Here is a 23347-nt window from a genome sequence, read left to right as displayed (position 1 = left end):
GCAGTAGGCTGGGAGCTGGCCTCTGAGTCACTCTCAAGGCACAGAACGGGATCAACAGGTCACTTAGGGGCTCATCCCGGAACCACAGACTTAGAAGACAAGTCTGAGGTGGCCATAGAGCAGGTGGGTGGAGCCCTCCACAGAGGCGGGGCGGAAGAATTGGCAGTGCTTAGATATTCATCCGCCGGGTGCCAGGGCCTCGGATATTCATCCGCCGGGTCCCAGGGCCTCGGATATTCATCCGCAGGGTCCAGGGCCTCGAGGCTAAGCAGCAGTGAGCATAGGCCATTGCCCTTGGAAGCGGGTCACATTTGTCAAGCAGTCTCTCTAGTTCATTTGTTTCCAGCGCCTTCGAATTCCTCTGGCATAATCACCATCCCTTTAGTCAACACAAAGCGATTGTCTAAACGACTCCATCAGATCATGCCACGGGGCGACCATTTCCATTTATTATGATTTATTGCCCGTTTAGCACCAAAGTGCCAGGTACATTCAACTGAAGACACAAATTGAAAAAAACAAAAACAAAAACAAAAAAAAACAAAAACGTTTTTTCCTTCCTGCTCTGGAGGTCCACAAAATAACTGCAACCCGCTCAGGGGAAAGGAAAGATTATCCACGCTGCCGAGGGTCAGTGGCTAAGGACAGCTAGAGAAGGAGCTTTAATTTTCCGGTTGACAAAGAACAGGATTCTCTCTTGCAATTGGTCCTTCCACTGACCTAGAACACAGAGTAGTGTGGTTACGGAGAGGGGACTCCTGGCCTTCACCAAGTCAGAAAGGCATGTGTCACGGCTGCAGGAAAGCCCGGGAGGCAGGAATCCAGTGCTAACATCCTTAATCTCCTGCACTGACCGTCCACACTAGCATGTTAGGGTCTGAGTAAGTGGTTATTTAAGTGAATTGTGCTTGAATAACTTGACTATTTATGTTTCCCATTGATGATAAAATCTACAATTTAGGATCTGAAATTGGGCGTGAGGGTTCAGGGTGGCTATTTAAACTCTTTGGGGAAGAGCCCATGGCAGTTTGGTGTGTGTGAGTATGGGGTGGGGGGTTATATAGGTGTGGAGTCGTACTGTGTGTAAAGTAGAAACGAGACAGAGAGAGAGAGAGAGAGAGAGAGAGAGAGAGAGAGAGAGAGAGGTGCATGTGGACGGCAGGGGTTAATATTGGGCGTCCTTCCTCAACCCCCCTCCACCTTTATTTTGTAAAATGTATTGATGTGTTTATGTGTTAGCTTATATAACCACACTCATGCCATAGCCGTGGAGACCAAGCAGGCATCAGACGCCCTGGGACTGGAGTTACAGGTAGTTGTGAGCCACAGGGTCCCCTGTAGAAACTGGGAGCATTCTGAACCTCTGGGCCATTTCTCCAGCCCCCTCTCACCTTTAACCTCTCACTGAGCCTGAGGCCCATCAACTGAACTGCAGGGGCCTCCCTGCCTCCAGCCCAGAGTTCACCTCAGTCTTAAGTCTTCCTTGTGGTATTGTCAGTGAAAGGAAGGAGAAACTAGGTACTAGCTACAGTGTCTGACCCAGCAGGAAAAATCTCGGGGATATATCCACTGGATTAATATTGTTATGATAATAACTAATTGACTAATGTAAGTTTTAAAATAAATCTCACGTGTGAATATTAGAGTCATTTGTATAACTTATAATGCGCATAGTATGGGTAGCACTCTTCAGTGATAGATGGGATAGTGAAGGCATGGTTTCCACCATCCTGACTGATCGATCCTCTGAACGTCGTCTTGGCACTGCCAACTCCAGTAGCACAGCAGGAGATATGCTGAGTTAAGAAACCCAGTAAATAAAACAACCTGCTCTCCTTGGGGTTTAGAAGCACAAATTGGCCAGTGAAGCAAAGACTCTCTCCTTCTTCAGAGACTCAGCATGCGCTCAGTGCCCACTGCTCTCAGCTGCCCTTTCCTCCCTCAGCTTCTGTTCAGGTGTCCCCTGCTGCTCCCAGGATGATCTGACCAAGTCTTTCAGAATATAGCTAACGCCTTAGATTGTAATGGTCTTGTGAACTGCTGGGGAATATGCTCAAGCACGATTCTCACTCAGGAGTCCAGGGGCATGAAGGCAGGGAGGCTAGGGCTCATATTTCCTGCAAGTGCCCAGGGGATACTGCCCAAGAGGTGATACTTGGGAGAACCGAGAGTTCAGAAATTCATATAAAAAATTTCCCCACAAATCTTACGCAGTTTAAAATCCTTATTCTTTTAATTTAATAATATAGAACCATAATAAACTTGGGCTAAGCCTGAGATTTCTAACACCAAATGATGTCTTGCAGCTATGGATACATACACAATGCACAGCTATGTGCATCCATGAAATATACACATAAACTTCAAACACGCAGGTTCTTCTTTCAATTATTAAGATTGGCTATGGCCCTGCTTTCAGGAAAGACAAATAATTACTCTCTGGCTGATGTGTTTGTTTGGGGCTTCTGTGATACAGGAGGTTGGACCTAGAGCTTTGTGCACGCGGTCCAAGTACTCTGCCTCAGAGGTATACCCCCACCCCTGCACCCTTCCACACAGTGCTTTGGAACAGAGTCACCCTGAGTCACCCAGGCTGGCCTTACACTTGCGAAACTCCCACCTGCACCCCTCATTCAGTTAACTCTCTGTGGTAAGATGCATCTTTCTGACAGAATCTGTGTTTTAGGAAAGGGAGACATGTTTACTTAAGCGCTCATCAGTAAATCACAGCAAGTGTGACAGAAACAAAGAGGGAGAGATAACGGAACAGCTACTTTATAAAAGGCAGGGAGACATGCTTCTGCTTCTGAGGAGGTGACAAGGAAGGTCGAGGGTGTACTACTGCTTCAAACGCACTAGTCTATATTTGCGCATACTTACACGGACACACAAACGTGTGCCAATATAAAATCATCGGTAGGCTGCATGAGAACATAAACAAAATCCCTCCTTCTAACGCCAGCCAAACTCTGCCTTCTCCATCCACACGCCTCTGAGCACCTGGTATAGTGAAGACATAATGAAGAGCTAAAGAGAAGAGAAAGTCCTGAAATGGCCTCACCAGATAGATGTGGACCTGTTTGTCCCCCAGCCACAGTTAGGTGCTTCTGCCCACTGCAGAGCTGGAATCCAGAGAGCTCCTGGGGACCCCTCACATATCCCCACTATGCATTGCTCTCCTGTACAGCCCGCCGCGTGTGGCCATGCCTCCTGCCTGGTGTCACCTCCTCATCAATAGTCCTATTTGGTCTTCCCTGCCAATGACCTATCACTGTCTTGGATGACCAAGTCTTCAGTCTTCAGTAATTCACTAAAACCTGCATGGTGAATCTCACAGTTCTATGGTCTACAAATGAGGGTGTCCCACCCCAGCTGCTTCTCCTGTCACCTCACCTCATCCTGGAGTGTTAATGAATAGCTTGATTTCACTGTGTGTGTGTGTGTGTGTGTGTGTGTGTATGTGTGTGTGTGTGTGTGTGAGAGAGAGAGAGAGAGAGAGAGAGAGAGAGAGAGAGAGAACGAGAGAGAACTGTTTTATCTTGTTGCATGCTGTTTGCAAGGAACTACTTAAAAGAGAGGTTAATTAAGATGAGAGAGATGATTTTTCCTGCCAGATAAAATTGAAACCAACCTAGTTTTCACGTGAGACCTTCTCCTAGGGAAGGCCTCCTGGAGCCCCTAAGTGAAGTTAGTGCTGCATGAGATGTTTCTCTAGTGTTTTCTCTTTGAACTTCACTTTTGTGGCACACTACAGTTGGCACCACTTGCCTGCATCTGCCTCTTACAGTAAGCCCCAAAAGTGCCAAGGACATCACCGTCCCTGTGCACGGTTCTGAAGTGCTGACGTCACACACCGCCTCGACAGAGTAGATGCTCAGTTTTAATTAACTACAAGATTAATCATATTTCCCCACCTAAAGAGGGATCAGGCCTCTGCTTGCCCGTACCAATAAAACCAAAAGGAACTCCATTCATTGACAAAAAGCATCTAAAATGATTCCAAAAGAAACGACGCACATTTAATAAGTTTCTAATTGAAGTATAATGTATTTGTCAATATCAGTGGATTGACTTGCCTGTTTGGATAAGGAAGAGAAATTTACCATTCTTGTTCTCCTGTTCAAAAGCCTTCTGGCTCTCCACCCAGTAGGGTAAACTTCTGAACTCGCCGCCAGCCTTCCCAGCCACTTGTGCTTACTGCCTCGAGCGCATCCACAGAGCCCTGAGCCTGCTTCTGACATGTTCCCCTGATCTCTGTGCAGAGTGCATCGTTGCTGTCCCTTCAAACACAAACCCCAGCTTCCGCCCATGAGGAGTTCTCTCGCTATGTTGCACACTGCATTACTTCTGCCAGGAGTCCCGGGCTCTGAAACAGGACACCGAGTCCTTGAAGGGACCGAGTGCTCTTACGCACCTCTCAGGGCCCCGTGCAAGCGTGCACGGTGTTTCACAGATAGACCCAGAATCTGGTCTCTCTTCACCAACCAGGTCCAAGCACTGCGTTTTCTGCCTGAGCTACCGCAGCCGCTTCCTGCTCAGAATCGACTCCATCTGGAACCTGCTCTGCATTTAACAGCCACACTGAACTGCACCTCCAGTTCCCAGTTGCTGTGCAGCACAGTGCCTTTTGTTATGACGTTTTATACACACTTGGGTAACACTGCATTTTGATCACTTGCTTCCATCCATCCAATGGCCTCCCTTGTGCCCCAGCACTGTGCCTTCCTTCCTCTTCTGCTTTACTCTAAGATAGCTAGAGAGAGAGAGAGGTTGATTGATTGATTGATTGATAGAGTTGATAGGTAGATGACAGATTGATAGAGAGATAGATAGCATGTAATGAGAAAAAGATGCAAAATACCCTCCCCATTATCCGATCTGCTTCCCACTCTTTCTTCTTTAGACCATTTTATCTCCCATAGTCACTTTCTACCTTCGTGTCATTTTTTAATCTAGACTTTTGCATATGAGAGAAAACATGCAATATTCATTTTTCTAAGTCTAGTTTATTTTGCTTAGCACAATGACTTCCAGTTCCATCCTTGACTCCACAAATGACATAATTTCATCCCACTGTATGGCTAAATAAATTTCCTTCTATCTCTCTGTCCCTCTAGTCCCTCCACACACACACACATACACAAGCATTTTTCTCTACCCATTCATTCATTCATTCACTCATTCACATCTAGAGTAGTCCTATATCTTGTCTGTTGTGAGTACAGTACACTCACTTAGAAGCTTACAGGCTTAGAGGTTCCTCCGTATCATGAAGGTGGGAGGGAGCATGGCAGTGTGGAGGCAGACATGGTGCTGGAGGAGCAGAGAGTTCTACATCTTTATCCTAAGACCAACCAGGAGGAGACTGGCTTCAGCAAGCAGCCAGGATGAGGATCTCTTCCACACTGCATGGAGCTTACACAGTAGCACACTTCCTCCAACAAGGCCACACCCACTCCAACTAGGCCACACCTCCTTACAGTGCCACTTCCTGGGCCAAGCATCTTCAAACCCCCGAGGATTTCTTTGAGTAACCCAGGAGTGGTAGAAGTGGTTGATATTATAATTCCATTTCTACTCTTTTGAAGAGCCTCCATACTAATTTACATATTGTCCAGTAAATAAGGTTTCCATTCCTACACACACACACACACACACACACACACACACACACCTCGTGCACATATATGCACGTCCTTGCCAGAGTTTTCCCATTGCTGACCTTTCTTCCAGATCCTCTTTACAAAGTCCCTCCTGTCTGAGTCTTCGGGTACTTTCCCCACTTAGTCCTCTAGCGTTTTCGGTGGTCAGGTCTTAGAGTCTTGGTGAGAGATTGGGACCTAGTCCCATTTCTCTGGGCGTAGCCATCCGCTGTTGAAGATGCTGTATTTTCTCCCGTGTGTATTTTTGTCATCTTTGTTAACAATCAAGCAGCTGTAGCTCCACGGGCTTATTTCTGGGTCCTCTATTCTATTCTATTTATCTACATGTCCGTTTTTGTGCCCAAACCATACTATTTTGTTACCATGTCTCTGCCATATAATTTGAAATCAAGAATTATACCTTCGGCATTGTTCAGGATTGCTTTGGTTAGGGGGTATCTTTCATGCTTCCCTGAGGATTTTAGAAATTTTAGGGACTTTACGTATATGATAATAATCCTCAGGAGGCTGAGGAAAGAGGACTGCTTGGAGAGTGCGGCATACATAGCGAGTTTCTGGACTATGCTGTGAAGTTCTGTCTCAAAAACTAAGAAACAAACTGTTTATAACAAGCAAATCCTATTTGTAAGAGTTTTAAAATATGTAGGGATTGGGTAGCCGTGAAGCACGCCTTTAATCCCAGCACCTAGGAGGCAGAGGCAGTTGTATCTGAGTCTGAGGCCAGCCGGGTCTAAAGAGCAAGTTCCAGGGTTATTATCGATTATTATCAAACACCAGGCTAGGAATGGTCTTTCTCCATTGTTATCTTTCTCAGAAAGTTTGTGTGTATTTAAAAAAAAAAAAATCCAATTTTTGGTTGTTGATTTCAAAACCTGTTACTTTTATCTTCACCCAATCTGAGGGGTTTTGATGGAGTCTGTGGGGTCTTTTAGTACAGGATCCTGTGGTCTGAAAACAGATAATCTGACATCCTCCCCTGTTTATACCCTCTCTCTCCCTTCTTCCTCTCACTTTGCTGTGCGAGCTAAGATTTTTGAGCACTACGTTGAGTAAAGGTGAAAAGGAGAGGCGTCGTGTTCTCCTTCAGATTTTAGAGGAAATGTTCCCAGTTTTGTCCCTTCCAGTATAATGTTAGCTAAAGGCGTATCGTGCATTGCCTTGTTATGCTTTTATCCTGAAAGGATTTTCTAAAGTCCGCATTAGCCGTCTTAAATGCTGTTTCTCTGCTTGGACCTATTCAATGGTTTCCACTGCCTTTAGAAGGCAACCCACTCCTGTGTGATGTCGCGGGTCCCCTCCTCGGACTTCCAGTCTTTGTCATTCTGTGCACATATCAAACTCTGTCTCCTCCGCATGTGTGCATGCAGTGTCTGCGGCCAGGACAGCCACACCCCGGCCTCTCCTCTTTATCTCGATACCACCTCCCACCTGAATCAGCACCCACACTGCATTGCCTAAACCTCGTTTTTCTGCTTTGCACTGATTCATAGGAGATTTTCTATCCATACCTGTTTGCACATTAATTTTCTGTCTCTTGCACTATGGAGGAAAGGCCCATGAAGATAGAGACGCTACCGTTTCGCGGTTCCATTTTCAGGGCACAGAGCTACGTAGCACAGAAAATAGGGGCTGACTTCTTTCCCTTTAAAAAGCAAGATGAACAGAGAAGCTGGGTACTGGGTCAACGGGTAGGGAAGAAAGGAAAGGCTTCTAAAGAATAAAGCTGGTGGGGCTGAAGAAAAGGTTCTGCCGCGATGATCACCGGCTGCTTGTCCAGAAGACCCAGGTTCCATTGCTAGCACTTCAGAGGCGCAAAATGGACTGTAAATGCAGTTCCGGGAACAGGGCGCCCTCTTCTGGCTTCCCTGGATATGACATGCGCACTTTGCACAAACACATTCGGGTAAAATATACAAACATGCACTTAAAGAAGAAAAAAGGAGAGCCCTATGGTTGTGCTGAGCCGCCAGGGGAGGGCCCCGACAGTGGCTGCTGGAATTTGAACCCTGCTACTTCCTGTCGGCTTTCGGCCTCTTAAAGCTGGCTATGAATTAAGTTGTCTTACGACGACAACCTTGCCAAGCTGTGGCACCAAGACTGGGTAGGCTGACTCTAGACCAGAGGCTTGGCCTCCACCACCCTTTGCACTCTTTAAATGAGCCAAAATATTTAAAAGAGGAGTGTGCACTTTGACAGGGGCATGCCGTAATGACAGAGAATCACTTGTTGCATATACGAGGTGAGTTTTACCCATAATCTTGATCCTTGGGTGTAAACCTGGAGTTGGGGAAGATCCTGGAGTAAGTCACATCTCCTTCCCTCTTTGGCAGGGTAGAGCAATGGCTGTTCTGACAAAAGAAGGTGCCTATGACTGATAATTTTCGGCTCTCTGCCGCTTCAGGCAAGGCTGCATTTCTGTGGTGACGACCATGATGCTTGAAAGGCTTTGAGATTAAAAGTGCCTTCTAAAGATTGACGTCAAACCCCTTTGATTCAGATTCTTCTAACTCAGAATTTATCGCCAGTTTCATTGTCTGAAGCGACTCAGTGCAAACCACACGGAAGGAAGTGCCTAAGCCAGACAGTGGAGGGGACATGGGCTGACAGTGTGGCCTGGATAGACGCTTGACCGCTAGCCGCCTGGCTCCTCGCGAGTCCTCCGCACTATCACTTTCCCATTTTTCAAAAATTGAAATGTAATCAACACACACACACAAAATGGACCCTTTTGCATATATCTGGGGGGTATTTTTTTTTTTTTTTTTTTTTTTTTTTGGTTTTTTCGAGACAGGGTTTCTCTGTGTAGCCCTGGCTGTCCTGGAACTCACTCTGTAGACCAGGTTGGCCTCAAACTCAGAAATCCACCTGCCTCTGCCCCCCAAGTGCTGGGATTAAAGGCATGCACCACCACTGCCCAGCTGGGTATTTTTTTAAACCGCATAAAATTATATAATCACAACCAGGCTTGGTAACGCACAACTGTAATACCAGCCCTTGGGAGGTGGGGCAGAAGCATCAAGAGTTCAAGGTCATCTTCACTTACGTGGCAAATCTAAGACCAGACTAAGTTACCTGAGATTTGCCTCAAAACCACCAGCACGTGACAAAGAGTCATCGCCACAATCAACAACCATAGATCACTGTGCACAGGAATGGGTCCATCAATAGCTGGTCAGGCTTGGATGGGGGGCAGGAGTTCCCCACTCCCCTACTGAGGGAAAGGGGGAGACACTGGCTCCATACTTGTACCCAGCAGTCACCCCTCTAGGCTCTGATGGCTAATCCCAAACCAGTGATCACGCAGATTCTCCTGTTTAAATTAGATGGGTCACTAAACAACGAGAAAAATCCTAAATGAGGAGAGGAAGGGGTGCGAGGGGGGATTGACAGAGGTGAGATGGGGAGGGACGGGGGGGGGGGGATGGAAATCATTGTGCTTTACGACACATATGAAAGAGTCAAAGATGTAACCGTTAGTAATAATTTTAGAACAGCAAAATAGCAGCGATATCATCACTATCATGATCCAAACCCAGATCAGTTCTACAACCTCTGACAGCATCTTAGTCCCATCTCCACCAGAGTCACGCCGTTCCCACACCCAGCCCCTGGAAGCGCGCCTGTTTGAGAACCTCAGACTTTTTTTTCTCATTTAACATAATAGTCTGAGATCCAGTTGAGTCTGTGGGCACACGACTAATCTGCTTCATCTCTTAGCTGAATAAGGTCCCGCTCTGCTTATCCATTCTCCACTTGATGGACATCTGCACCATTTCATCAGTGGTAAAATTCACCATTTAAAAATACGGAAAAAAAATATTCACAATAAAAATCCACACAAAGGTCATTATGTGAGTATAAGCTTTTATCTTACTGAGACAAGTCAGTTGGATGATGAATAGATGTTTAACTTTTTAGAAAAGTGCCAAACTACTTTAAGTTGCTATTCATTTCCATGTACAGTGCAAGAGAGGGCCTGCAGCTATATTTTCAGTTGTACTGTTACTGCTCCTTAGCTCTCAACAGTAGGGAAATGAATGGCTTCTCCTTAAACTCTTAACTGTCATTTCCCTACTCGTGACTGCCCGTCTTTCTCACGTGTTTGCTTGCCACCCATATACCATCTTGGTAAAGTGTCAATTCCTACCTTTTCTTCACTTTATAAAACTAGGTTCGAACAATCAGTTTAAGAGCCAGTGTCTGTACCTGTGAATGCCACGATCCATATACCTCATCTCGTTGGATCTTCACTGTCTGGGAGGGAAGGAAGGCAGGCTTCACTCCATGCTGCAGAGAGAAACAGAGGCTGAGACGGGTTCTGGGGCTTGCCAACTCCACACGTGAGACAGCACCAGAGCCAGAAGCAAGACTTCCCAATCCACACTCTCCACAGCTTGCTGGCCTAACTCCTCCAGAAGGCAGACAGGGCAGGACTCTCCTCCCTTCCTCCCTCCCTCCCTCCCTCCCTCTGTATGACCCCTCTTCCAACTGACTCCCAACTCCTGCGAAACTGCCCTTCCCTGGAGCCCAACCCCAGCAGATGCTCCGGGGACTCTGTTAAGGAGCTGTTTGTCCCTAACTTCTCTACTACCTCCGTTTTTTTTTTTTTAAAGTCAGAATCTTTTGTTGTACAATATGTTGCCTAAAACTTGCAAAACTAGCTCCAAACTTGCTACAGTCCTTCTGCTCCGCCTCCCAAGGGCTGTAATTTCAGGCATGAGCCACTTCACCAAGTGGTTAGGGCGTTGTTGGGGGTTTGTTTGTTTTTGCATTATAAGTAGCATTAAGGACAATCATCTCTTCCTGTACCGCATTTGCTGTTCAGAAAGATGAAAACCAGGCTCTGGCCTTGGACTCTGCATTATGGTGTCATTTGCCTGGATTCTTATTAGCTGAGAGGTGTTGGCAAACTCCTTCATTGATTCAAGCTCTAGTTCTCTAACTAGTGGGATAGGGATAACAGACCACAGTTCTCAGAAGTGCTGTACGGATTGCAAGGTAATGTACAGAATATGCACAGCAAAGTACAAGGTCCTGGCTCCTATAGAGCGTCCACTGGGTCCCACAGAACGTCCACTGGGTCCCACAGAGCGTCCACTGGGTCCCACAGAGCGTCCACTGGGTCCCACAGAACGTCCACTGGGTCCCACAGAGCGTCCACTGGGTCCCACAGAGCGTCCACTGGGTCCCACAGAGCGTCCACTGGGTCCCACAGAACGTCCACTGGGTCCCACAGAGCGTCCACTGGGTCCCACAGAGCGTCCACTGGGTCCCATAGAGCGTCCACTGGGTCCCACAGAGCGTCCACTGGGTCCCACAGAGCGTCCACTGGGTCCCACAGAGCGTCCACTGGGTCCCACAGAGCGTCCACTGGGTCCCACAGAGCGTCCACTGGGTCCCACAGAGCGTCCACTGGGTCCCACAGAGCGTCCACTGGGTCCCACAGAGCGTCCACTGGGTCCCACAGAGCGTCCACTGGGTCCCACAGAGCGTCCACTGGGTCCCACAGAGCGTCCACTGGGTCCCACAGAGCGTCCACTGGGTCCCACAGAGCGTCCACTGGGTCCCACAGAGCGTCCACTGGGTCCCAGCTCCACCATTAGTGCCCTGGCCCACCCTGAGGAAGAGCTGAAGTGAGGCCATGAATCATACTTTCAAAATGAATGTGAGCATGAAGCGTCAATAGGCAGGGACAGCCACTGTAAATGTCACAAGGCTGTAACACCTGGCTTACACCTTCTGAGAGTGAAAGTGAAGTGTGTGTGTGTGTGTGTGTGTGTGTGTGTGTGTGTGTGTGTGTGTGAAGGCCATTAACAACACCTCCAGACTTGAAAATGGTGCTTTAGAAAGGGCAGAAATACCATAGAATAAGTAATCTGTTCCAAAATTATGAACATATTTCCTGTTTATATTTTGTTACAAAAAGTGATGGTTGAGCCGGGTGGTGATGGTGCACGCCTTTAATCCCAGCACTTGGGAGGCAGAGACAGGTGGATTTCTGAGTTCAAGGCCAGCCTGGTCTGCAGAGTGAGTTTCAGGACAGCCAGGGCTACACAGAGAAACCCTGTCTCAAAAAAAAAAAAAACCAAAACAACAACAACAAAAAGTGATGGTTGAGCGATACAAATGAACCTATGTGGTTTGAACACAATCCTTGCAAAGCTGCTTTTTTTTTTAACCAAATGACTCTGAACTGGTGATCTTTTATCTTAATTATATTTCCATTTTCTCTAATATTCTAAATTAGAAACAAAAGGATTCCAGTAGAGCCACATGAGTATTCTCTAACCCGAGCCGCTTGTAGCACTCAACAGGAAACGTGTACAGCAAGAAGGAGCCTCAATTCTATACATCACTTCACAAGACAATTTTAGCTGGTTAGAAGTAAAAGAATTTTTTGTGTCAAACTCAGTGTTTCCAATATCTAACGTGAGTGTTTTCAACTCAATCCTGGCCCAAGGAGCGGCAGTAAGAAGAACAGTCTCAAATAGATCGCGTTATCCCTGCCTCTGAAAGATCCAAGTTTATTGTCTGCTGAATCCTGCCCATTTTTCCAGCATTTTCACAGCCCAACGCTGTAACCGTAATGACCGTCTATCTGAGCCCAATGTTCAGATAAATGACATTTCAGAGTCCCCATTAGGAAAACTAATAGATCTGCTTGTGATGGCCACTTCAGATGCAAGTCTCTGTTCATCGCTCCAGAAGAGCAATTGAGTCCCCACCCTCGGTAAGAACTAGACTCAACAGAGCACGGAGCAGGAACGTGGGCAGGAGGCAGATCCGCATCTTCTCCGTTACCTACTAGCTTGGATGTGCAGCCCTTAACAAGTCACCTGAGCTTTATTCCTTAGTGTCACCCTCTGTAAGATGCGTCAGCCTGGATGTGAGGCGTGAACTTAGTTCAGGATGTCTGGTACGTCGCTCAGTGTGCCTCAGCCAGTGCCGTTCGTTAGTGATGTTAGTAGTGCCAAACAGAAATGCCGCTGCCGCTCTCCTGGACATCATAATCTAGAGGCATGCCCTAGCATTGTCCTGTGCCTGAGCTAGGCACCAAGCTGGAAGCCTGGGGGCTCTCTATGGTAAAATGCGGGTAGATGACAGGTTCTCTTTCTCCTACCCAGAATCCCTGGGTCCCTTCTGAGAGTCTCCCCACTTTAGTCCTTGGCAAAGGTTAATATCAACTCTCTTTGACTTGTAGTCACACGCTCTGCCACTGAGATATATCTCCAGCATTCTTCCTTTATTTGAAGTATGTGTTCCTCTACTGTACAGATTTTTTTTGTTAACTGAAGATAAGAACCATCCAAATAGGGGCTGGAGAGATGGCTCAGGGGTTAAGAGCACTGACTGCTCTTCCAGAGGTCATGAATTCAATTCCCAGCAACCACAGGGTGGCTCACAACCATCTGTAATGGGATCCAGTGCCCTCTGCTGGTGTGTCTGAAGACAGCTACAGTATACTCATAATACATAAGATAAATAAATTATTTTTAAGAAACTTTTTAAAAAAAAAAAAGAACCATCTGAAAAGCGATTTACTGCAACAAGTACTGTATTCCTTGCAGGTCAGATCCTTGTTACTATCATTTTGGTGATATTTCATAGCACAGGATGTTGAAATACAGTCTCTGTATATAAGAGGTTTACAAGGAGGTTTTCAGTGTATGCATGTGTACATGCATATATGTGTGATAGCACATGAACACACAGGTGTGTGTGTATGTGTGTGTGTGCGTGCCTGTGGAGATCACAAGAGGCAACATTGTACAGTTGGTTCTCTCCTTCCATCTTTCCATAGATTCCAAGTGCTGAACTCAGATTTCCAGGCACACACAGCAAACACCTTTCCTGCCTAACCATCTTACCAGCTCAAGGAGATTTTTGTTTTTTAAATCTTGGCATATAAAGTGAATTTAGTCTGTTAATATTGCTGCTCTCCTAACAAGATAATTTAAGAGACCATATATCTTTTAATTCAAAAATAAGTGTGTACATAATCTGTATTATATATAAAATGTAAACTTGGGCATTGATTGATGTGCATTCTAGAGAAGATAAGAACTTAATAGAAATGAAAGTAGGGGGCAGTAGTGGTGCACGCCTTTAATCCCAGCGCTCAGGAGGCAGAGGCAGGTGGATCTCTCTGTGAGTTCGAGGCCAGCCTGGTCTACCAGCTGTCCTAGCAATTTCTAGGACAGCTGAAGATACATAGAGAGACCAATCTAAACGAAACAAAAGAAAGTAATGAAAGTAGGAAGAGTAAAAAAAAAAAAAAAAAAGTGATCCTAACTTAAGGAGAGGACGTGTTTCTCTGAGTCGCTGCTTAAGACATTTGGCATCTATTTCATCCGTGGTCCTCTTCAGAACATCCCACAGCACAGTGGTCAGGGGCCACAGGGATGAACCCTTTTCAGCAGTTGGTAAAATTAATGAGGAAAGGACAGCTGCAAAATTTCAAGGGAGCTGCTCTGCCCTTGGAACCAGAGTTTCTATCTGCTCCTCCCGCTCCTGATCAGCACCAGGAGACGGACCTGTTCCCAGCATGCCCTCTGAGCAGAGAGCCGCTCCCAGCATGCCCTCTGTTGTTTCCTTTCCCTCTTCCTGCATCACTCTCCCACCCACGCCCAGACCTATTTTCTGACAATCTCAAGCCACCGCCATCTTTCCTCTCAAAAACACGTACAAGTCACAGACACAAACTCCCTTCTGACAGGCTAGACTTTAAATGTGAATCTTCTGCCCTGAAGTGGTCTCAGGCCTTCCATTTCTATTTGTGGAACAGATTTTCTTTTTTCTTTTCTTTTTTTTTTTTATTATCTTCATTTACATTGCCAATGGTAAAACCTTTCCCAATTTCCCCCTCCCAAAAGCCCCCCTCCCCAACGATTCCCTCCCCCTCCCTTCTCTCTCTCCCTGTCTCCATGTATATGCCCCTCTACCCCACACACTCCCACCTCCCCCTCCCAATTCCCTCCCCCCATCTGTTTCCCTTTGTTGTGGCCTCTATTGAGCCTTTACCTGACCAAAGACCACTCCTCCCACTGATGCCCAAAAAAGGCCTTCCTCTGCCACATTTTTGGCTGGAACCATGTATACCCCTTGGTTGATGATTCAGTCCCTGGGAGTCTTGGGGTGTCTGGGTGTTTGAAGTCATTGTTTTTGCCATGGGGCTATGCAACCCTTCAGCTCCTCCGGACAACCCTCCAGATCCTCCGTTGGGGACCCCAAGCTCAGTCCAAGCTTGGTTGCTAGTTTCTGCTTCTGAATTCATAAGACTCTGGCAGGGCCCCTCTGGAGACAGCCATGGCATGCTTGTGGAACAGATTTTCATTCACTTATCAAATATTCATCAAGCATTCATTTTGTGTGTGTGTGTGTGTGTGTGTGAAGCTCTGTCCTGGTTTTTAAGTCCACCATGATAAACAAGACCAGGGTGGTCACTGTCTTTGTGAAGCATGCAGCTAGTATTTTGGACTGATGTCAATCAAGTAAATAGCAAAAGCACATAGGTACCATGAGGATATAAGACGGGACGCCATTGAAGAGTCCTGCTTAGGACATATTGGAATTCTATGGAATAATATTCAAGAGGCAGGAAGGGTAAAGGAGACGCGCCCTCCCCCACCCTGTGTGAGAGGCTAGGAGGGCCTTTGGTAAGAAGCAGGGCAGTTGACAGTGGCATCCCAGAGTGGGCTTCCTGCCTTTGAAGAGCTGAGCGGAGAGCAGTTCTGGTGGAGGTGCAGGGGGGGAATGGAGACAGAAGCTGGTGAGAATGTCAGGACCCAGACCCTGCAGGCTCTTGTAGACCAGCTACTCATTTCGAGTTTTAATCTAAAAACAGTGAAAATCCACTGAAGGTTTAGGCAAGAACTTGCTTATCAAAGACACTGTCACAGATGCTATGTGGCGAATCTAGAGGAACTCAAGCATGGAAGCAAACGGAAGAGTGGCTTGTGGCTCAGGTGACAGCAGTTTCTAAAGCTCCTCCGTCTAAAACAATGTCCCTCCACCCAGGGGTTTCCTCATGCGAAGCCAATCTCTTGTACAGACAGGTAGCTCACCATTACAATACTTCTCTGAACAGTGCTTAAATTGGTTTTTAGAATTTAAAATCTTTATAGTCTCCCCAAGGGAAGATGTCCACGTGCGCCTCCTTGTAAACATGGCGGGCCCGCTCATCCTACTTTAGCTGCGTCGTCTCAGGGACTGCCCTGTGTCTGAAGGTGAAGGTGACGCCATGTGATGACTGTACCACCCCCAAGGAGAGACTCCGAGGAGGCGTGGAGAGCAGCATGGAGGGAAGGTTCCTGGTTTTCAGTTGAGACACTGGAAGGCGACAGTGCTTTTTTCCAAGGAGAGATATCAAGAAGGCAGGTGGAGGACTGGGGCAGAGCGATTGGGGAGGATAGCGCTCGACAGGAAGCTTTGTTCGAGCTTCACAAGTAAGAGAACACCCAGGAGGTGCTGTGGTAAGGAAAGACTGCCTAAGACTAAATCCCTGATGAGGTTGCGAAAGACACGGAGGCGGAGAACAGGAGCCGAGGCTACGTGAAGCTCCGCCCAGCCCAGCCTGTTTATAGATATACTTGGCCGTGGTATATGAAGGAGAATACGCAGAGGTATCCTCTGGGCTTGACACTGAAGTATCAGTGGGGTAGACTAATGCAGCCAGGTCGGTTTTAGCCACTGTTTCTGGGACATTGTTTGCACAGAGGGGCTGCAGAAATCCCAGCGGTCCATCTGTGGCTCATTTCAATGTCGTAGGACTCATCTCTGCTATAGTTCCTGTTAGAACAGCGAGGAGATATTGTGGAGCAATCTTTCACAACCTCTTCATAATGCGCATAACCACACACCTTGGCCTTACCACGCCCATGACCACACCCCTCGGCCGGTGACCACGTGCCTCTGACTGTGTCCAGCCCGTGATCACACACTTTAGCCTGGGCACAGGTACAAGAAAGAAAAGAATGAAGGAAGGAAAAGAGAACGCATGGCCTAAAGGAATCAGAACTAAGCTTGAGTAATTCTTTCGCTTTGCCTCGTGGGTGTCATGAATATTAGCATTTGAAAGATTGAGGAAGGTTCTGTCCACAGTTCAGGCAGTGGTGACAGGCAAGGTGTGTAGAAGAAGGGTGTAGAAGAAGGGTTGTTGCTCGCTGAGGTGCCTTGCGGCGCTCCACGAGCTCATGCCTGTGTGGCCGCGGCACGCTCAGCACGGAACCATAGTGTCTTTACCTAGAAATTAAAAAACTGCACGTATATCGATTTCTACCTCTGAAATTTCTTACTTTATAAAAAGTTAATTTAAATTTCTGGTTGATATTTTTTAATAGGCGGTAGCTAAGAACACAAAAACTTCTCGTTTCTCCTTCAGTTAAGTATTTAATTACCTATTAAAATCTCTTGAAAAAAAAACTTTTTATAGTAAGATTTGTATTTGTAGATAAGCCCACCTTCTAGCTTATCACAAAGAGATACTGGTGACAGGAAAGAGAAGAAGGGCAAAGAATGAGGCCGAGCCAATGGCTGCTACTTCTGTGTGTGCATTAGCCTTTTCCTTGGTCTGACCAGAACTCTCCTGTTCAATACCACACATGTGGTTGATAAGATTTCAAGGAACAAATGCTAAGTGCTCTGCTGGGAGATGGGCCAGTCCCTTTTAGACAGGGTGGCCACTAAGGTCTTGCTCACTTGTTTTAATCTCATTTGCATGTCAATAGGCTGGCGCGGTTTTCTTACTCAGTAACAAAGATAAAGAAACCCAAAACGCTACTCCGGGTGCCCGTTCTATAATTTTAGTCAGGCTGCTTACGTCTCCCTGTGTCTCAGAAGTGACTTAGGGCCAACTAATTGATTTGGCCATATGTGCTATAATGGTGGGAGAAAGAGCTATTAACACCTAAACCACTATCACTGTCTTAGTCAGGGTTTCTATTTCTGCACAAACATCATGACCAAGAAGCAAGCTGGGGAAGAACCAGTTTATTCAGCTTACACTTCCACACAGCTATTCATCACCAAAGGATGTCAGGACTGGAACTCAAGCAGGTCAGGAAGCAGGAGCTGATGCAGAGGCCATGGAGGGATGTTTCTTACTGGCTTGCTTCTCCTGGCTTGCTCAGCCTGCTCTCTTATAGAACCCAAGACTACCAGCCCAGGGATGGCACCACCCACAAGGGGCTCTTCCCCCTTGATCACTAATTGAGAAAATGCCCCACGGTTGGATCTCATGGAGGCACTTCCCCAGTTGAAGCTCCTTTCTCTGTGATAACTCCAGCCTGTGTCAAGTTGACACAAAACCAGCCAGTACCATGGTCTTAGGCAGAAATTACATTGCACAAACTCCCCTAGGTCTTTTGAATGTGTGTTTAACTGTTTAAGGCACTATTTTCCTATATTGGCAAGTTGCTTCTTTCTATGGAAAGCTAGTTTGATTTTTAACTGTAGCCCACAGTAGGGGTTTTCACTGAACACAGCCACTAATTCCAAATTATTCCTAAGGTAACCAAGGATACTTGGTTTCCAGTGTGAAAAGATTCATGGACATCAGTTTATGGAGTGAAGGAAGAGAACACTGTACCCAGAATAACCTATTCAGATCTCACAGCAAAGGAGAAAGTGTGCACAACTAGTCTGATGGACTAAAGGTGGCCAGAATTGTTGGGGAAAACAGCAACTCCACCACCCTTTTTTTCTCCTCATCTAAGTCACCATCAGAAGAAGTGCTATATGAAAATTCTCAACTTTACAAAAAAGCAGAGTCCTGGTATTCATGGTCTGGACAGCCTCAAGACCAGAAATGCAGTCTTGGGCCCTGTGGGAGCGGGGCTAGGGAGGGGCTCCTAGCTACCAGCAGAAAAGAATCTCTAGCCACCCAGAATTCAATATAAACGTGGCTTCTTTGTGTCCCACTAATATACCAATTCCTTAGAGAAGATAACATTCTGAAATATTATAAAACTTGAGATTTTCAAAATGTCATGAGACATTTTCCCTCACAAATATCAAGGGTTCCTGTATTGAATTTCCCGGATTTATTTTGCCTTAGGGTAAGAAAATTCTAGGGTAATGTTATTGTTCGTGGTCATAACTAACTCACTGAATCCTAACATAGCTGCCCCCTACTTGATTTCTGATCAGTGTTTTGTTTTATGTTATATATACATTCTGGAAGTAAGCATAGTAAATCCTCAAAAGATGTCAAGCTAGGCTTTCTAGAAACTGTTCCGTTTATCTTAATCTAGGAGCCATCCATGCTAAAACCACCAAAAAAAAAAATCAAAGACAATGATTCTCTTTTTAGGGCAATGATAGTTTCCAGATGAATCAATCCAAATCCCAAGATTATTGGGCAATTGCTAAGCGTTATTCTTTGAGCGACACCTAGCGGTTGAGAAAATCAAGCTCAGATCCTGGTGGTTAACCACCTCCCCAGAATCGCAAAAGGCCTGCTAAAAACAGAGAGAGGCTCCTGGGCCTTTCACTGCTGGGACCTGCTGGCCTGGTGCCGGGCAACTTGTATTTTCATAACCACCGTGAAGTCTGAGAACCACTGATTGATTGCCAAGTCAGTGCCCATACTGGGCGTGACCCCAGAAGTCAAGAGCGGACTGAGGCAAAGGGATTAGGCCCGAGCTGCGCTTTGAACTCTTGCACAAAGGAGGCCTCGGGTGGGGTGGGGGACGGAACCCCAGGGCGCGGTTGGCTGCCCTCTGGGCAGTTGGGGGTGTGGCGGGGCCCTTGAGAGCAGCCGCCTGGCTGCCAGCCCGGGTCCCCAGCATGGGGCTTAGCTGGAGGGCGGGGACGCAACGCGCTCTAACGCCTGTGCTTCCTGTCCGCAGACGAACCCCACGCCTGGAGTGCTGCCGCTGCCGCCGCCCCAGGCCTGCCGGAAGTAGGCGTCTCCCTCGAAGACATCCTCTCTCCATTCTCTCCATCACATCCAGCCCCACCCTCCGACCCTTCCCACCAGATAGGCCCAGACCCAACTTGGGATATCCAAAGGGAACACGACGTTAGGAAACCAAAGGAGCTTTCGGCCGGCGGCCAGAAGAAGCAGCGCCTGGGGGAGCAGAGGGAGCGCTCGGCGAGCCCGCAGCGCAGCGCGCGGCCCAGGCTGGAGGAGGCGCCCGGCGGCCAGGGGCGGCCCGAGGCCGGCAGGCCCGCCTCGGAGGCGGCCGACGGGAAGGAGGTGCCGCGCGGCCGGCGCGAGGGCCTCGGGGCCGTGGGCGTGCGGGAGGCCGAGGCCAAGGTGGGCATGCGCTCCGGGGCCCGACCCGCGGCACGGCCCACGGCGGGCGGCCCGGCGCGCAAGGCGGCGGTGGCGCCGGGGCCCTGGAAGGTGCCGGGCTCCGACAAGCTGCCGGGCGCCCTGCAGCCTGGCGCCTCGGCCGCGGGCAGATGAGCCCCAAAACGGGGGACCCCCCGCCCGCCTCCACGCAGGCCGATCTTCCTGGGTTCCATCTCACGGCGTTTTAATTTATTTCCACTGTCACACGCATAGATCTACACGAGGCCCGGGAGCACCGGCGTGCAACGCGCGTGGGCGGCACGGCACGGTGTGCGCGCAGGCAGACCTAAACTGATCCTAAAGCCCCCGTTCCATGGTGGGAGCTTTGGCAGCTACGGAAGAACCAAAATCACGCAAACATCACAGAGAGACAGTGCAGTGTAGCTTTAGTTTCAAAGGAGAAAAGGAAAAAAGTTCCCCCCACTGCATGAAGGATTTGGATGTCATCCAAACTTTATATCAAGAAACTGGACAAGTTCAGAGCAATCACAAACTGGAATATCGCCTTAAAAAAAATCAAACTGCACGGAGCAAGCGGAAACTGAGACAAGATTATATCTTTTACTTGATCTAAAGTGTTGTAAATAAATCGTTCTTGACATATCTAGACAGGGGTTAAAGGGTTTCTTTGAAACATCCAGAACTGTTCTCCCATGATACATTTCCATGGCTCCCCTTTCGGCATCCACCGACGGTAATTAGCAGCCAGCACCGTTCCCTGCCTACTGCAGGATGAGTTAGAAACCTAGTGAATTCATTGGTGTGATGCCTTTTTACTGCCATTTCTGTGGTCAAGTCACATTTCTGTACATTTTCAGTAGTAGGGAAAAAAAAAGGTTTTAAAAATTGTATCCTAGGGAACAGTTTGCCGTAAGTCAGAATTTTGCAGGTTAGCTCGTAGATCTTAATTGGTTTTCCTCTAAAATAATGAGTTTGATAATCAAAAGACCATAATCTGTTTAATCGAGATTGACGACGCTGCAGTTCCTTCCTGAAAAGGCTTTCCTGTCATCCCAGGCACTCGGAGATACGTAGCTGCTCTGTTAGCAATCTTCTATTTTACCTATTTGATTGTCTTATTTTAAAGCTCTTCATTTGCACTTTGACAAAGTATTTGTCCTATATTTCTCAAATTAGAATCTCTAATATTGAAAGCATTATGATAACTAATTTATTTTCATTAAAGAACATGAGTCCTTTGGCATTCCTTTCTGCTTCCCTTATTTGATCTCCCTTTTGTTTCCATCTGGTTAGCTTTCGCCTCTTGCTAATGCTTTTTGTTACACTAACAATCTATAGATGCGCCTTTATGTTTCCGGGTTACCATCGCAGGGCAGTGATTGTCCCTGTAGTAAAAACTCAAAGCGTTAACTTCAGTCATCTATCCATTGGTGTTTATTATAGCTGCACATATTAAAAGACAAAATGTCTGAAGGCATTTTATCATGAATATGTTTGTATAACTGAGGCTTCAACCCTTCAGGTATTACACAAGTTCCAACGCCAGTAAGACTCATCCCTCTGTAGTTGAGTACAGAGGATGCCCCGTCCGTCTTGCCAGGTCACACCTAACTGCTGTCTCAAATGAGTCTTCCCCACTCTCTGGGCACTACCTAGTTTCATTTCCATCAGGCATAAAGATAGCTGTTCCTCAAGCCAGTATGGTCAGAAGCCTCATGTGAAGGGCATTGCAGCTTGTAAAAGTAATTTCCAAAATGAAACACATTCATCATAAACAAAAGCACAAACACATGTAGCGGTTTATACTTTAGGTTTAATCTCAATTCGTCTTTCTCCCCTGGACTAGCAATCCAGTAGAGTTTGCCATTAATTTATTGACTCTGGGTTTGGACAATGCTTCTGTAGTGTAGCTGCACGTCCTGGTACTGTATCCTCTGACCTTTATTTTCCATATGTTACAAAAGGGAAAAAGTGGAGATTACCCTTGCATAAACTCTAATTTGCACAGTTCACAGCTACTACTTGTGCAGTAATTGCTTTATGCGGCTGTAATCCATAACCTGTGAAGACAGCACATCATCTAAATCTCATTCCAAATAATATTTCTGTGTAGTGTTAGCTGTGAATTTACCCTGTACAGCTGTATCTCTATAAATATAATTCCATGTATTAATAGTCACAGAAGGACTGAAAGTGAGCAACTATTTTTATGAAACGCACCACTATGGATAAATTAACTTTTACAGAAATCTTGTTTACTGTATGATATTCTAAAACACTGTCAAATAAAATATATATCCAAAAATCTTTTCTTTTTCCAGCTATATAAACTGTGTGTTAATTTTAATTTAGTAAGGACTAGGGGTAGTTGTAGTAGTAGTAGTAGTAGTAGTAGTAGTAATATGGTTGGTTGGTTTGGTTTGGTTTTTCAAGACATGTTTTCTCTGTGTAGCTCTGGCTGTCCTCAAACTCAGTCTGTAGACCAGGCTGGCCCAGAACTCCCAGAGAGTGCTGGGATTAAAGGCATGTGCCACCACTTCCTGCCCCACCCCTCTACTACCCCCCTTGGCTTTTAAAGCTGTTTTGTTTTGTTTTGTTTCCATAGATTTCTAAAGTATGAGTTCAATGACTGGCAGAACGTCTTTGAGACTTGAATATGGATGTTCTGGAGATACATGGAAAGACTTTTTTGGTTTTTTGGTTTTGGTTTTTAACTCTAGTAAACTGAAAGTATCCAGTTAGCACTGTCTTTTGCTTTTGTCACTTATGACTTGGCCATGTGTGCCTGCTATTTACCACATTGATACCTTAAATCCTTTTTTTGGAATAAGTTACAGTATCAACATACATAGCAGCAGTATTTTAATCCCAAAGGAATGGCTGATTTTAGGTTTTACCTTGCATAGGATGTTCCACAAGGGGTTAGTCAGAGAGGTGGTGATCCAAAGGACCAGGTCTCAGCTACTGCTGCAAGCCTTTTTCCAAATTACATTAATGAGAGACCTAACATCCCAAACCTGTCAATCTTTCATTCCAATACTGTTTCCTTTATCAAAAAGATCACACATCAGTTTCAGAGAAGAGGGGCAGGAAGTATGAAATCACACACTATTTGTGACTGTGCAGTTTTGTGTTGTTTTTTTAAGGTTACCGTGGTTAATTTACATTTTAAAGAACCAGTGAGCAAGAAGACTGAAGCACAGCTCTGACTGCAGCTGCCTCCAGCCTACCAATCTGCAGCCAGGGCTTCCAGGCAGGGAAGCCTCAGGCTCACCTGGGAAAGCTAATGAAGGCTTTGCTACCACAAGGCTCTCCACCACAGCCAGCCCACCATTCCTACAGCAGGGCAGGTTTGCTGAAATTCAGTCCAGTTGGCTGATGCTTGTGTGGGATCTGAGTATTATTTGGAAGTTTATAATTTTTAGTA

The 23347-nt window shown here is 46.6% G+C and overlaps 1 protein-coding gene across 2 annotated transcripts in view; it reads left to right on the top strand.

The window, feature by feature from the left end:
* Positions 1-22191, top strand: part of Magi2 (membrane associated guanylate kinase, WW and PDZ domain containing 2) — a 1455128-nt gene extending 1432937 nt beyond the window's left edge. For both annotated transcript variants that reach the window (XM_052173111.1, XM_052173110.1), the window contains one exon: positions 19511-22191. In XM_052173111.1, coding sequence (XP_052029071.1) covers positions 19511-20073 — 563 coding nt within the window. In that variant the 3' untranslated portion in view covers positions 20074-22191. The remainder of the gene's footprint in view (positions 1-19510) is intronic.
* The last annotated feature ends 1156 nt before the right edge of the window (positions 22192-23347 follow it).

The sequence above is a fragment of the Apodemus sylvaticus genome, chromosome 2 (genome assembly GCF_947179515.1).
Source record: "Apodemus sylvaticus chromosome 2, mApoSyl1.1, whole genome shotgun sequence".
Classification (NCBI taxonomy): Eukaryota; Metazoa; Chordata; class Mammalia; order Rodentia; family Muridae; genus Apodemus; species Apodemus sylvaticus.
The sequence above is the reverse complement of the archived record's forward strand: the minus strand, read 5'-3'. Positions and strand labels throughout refer to the sequence as shown.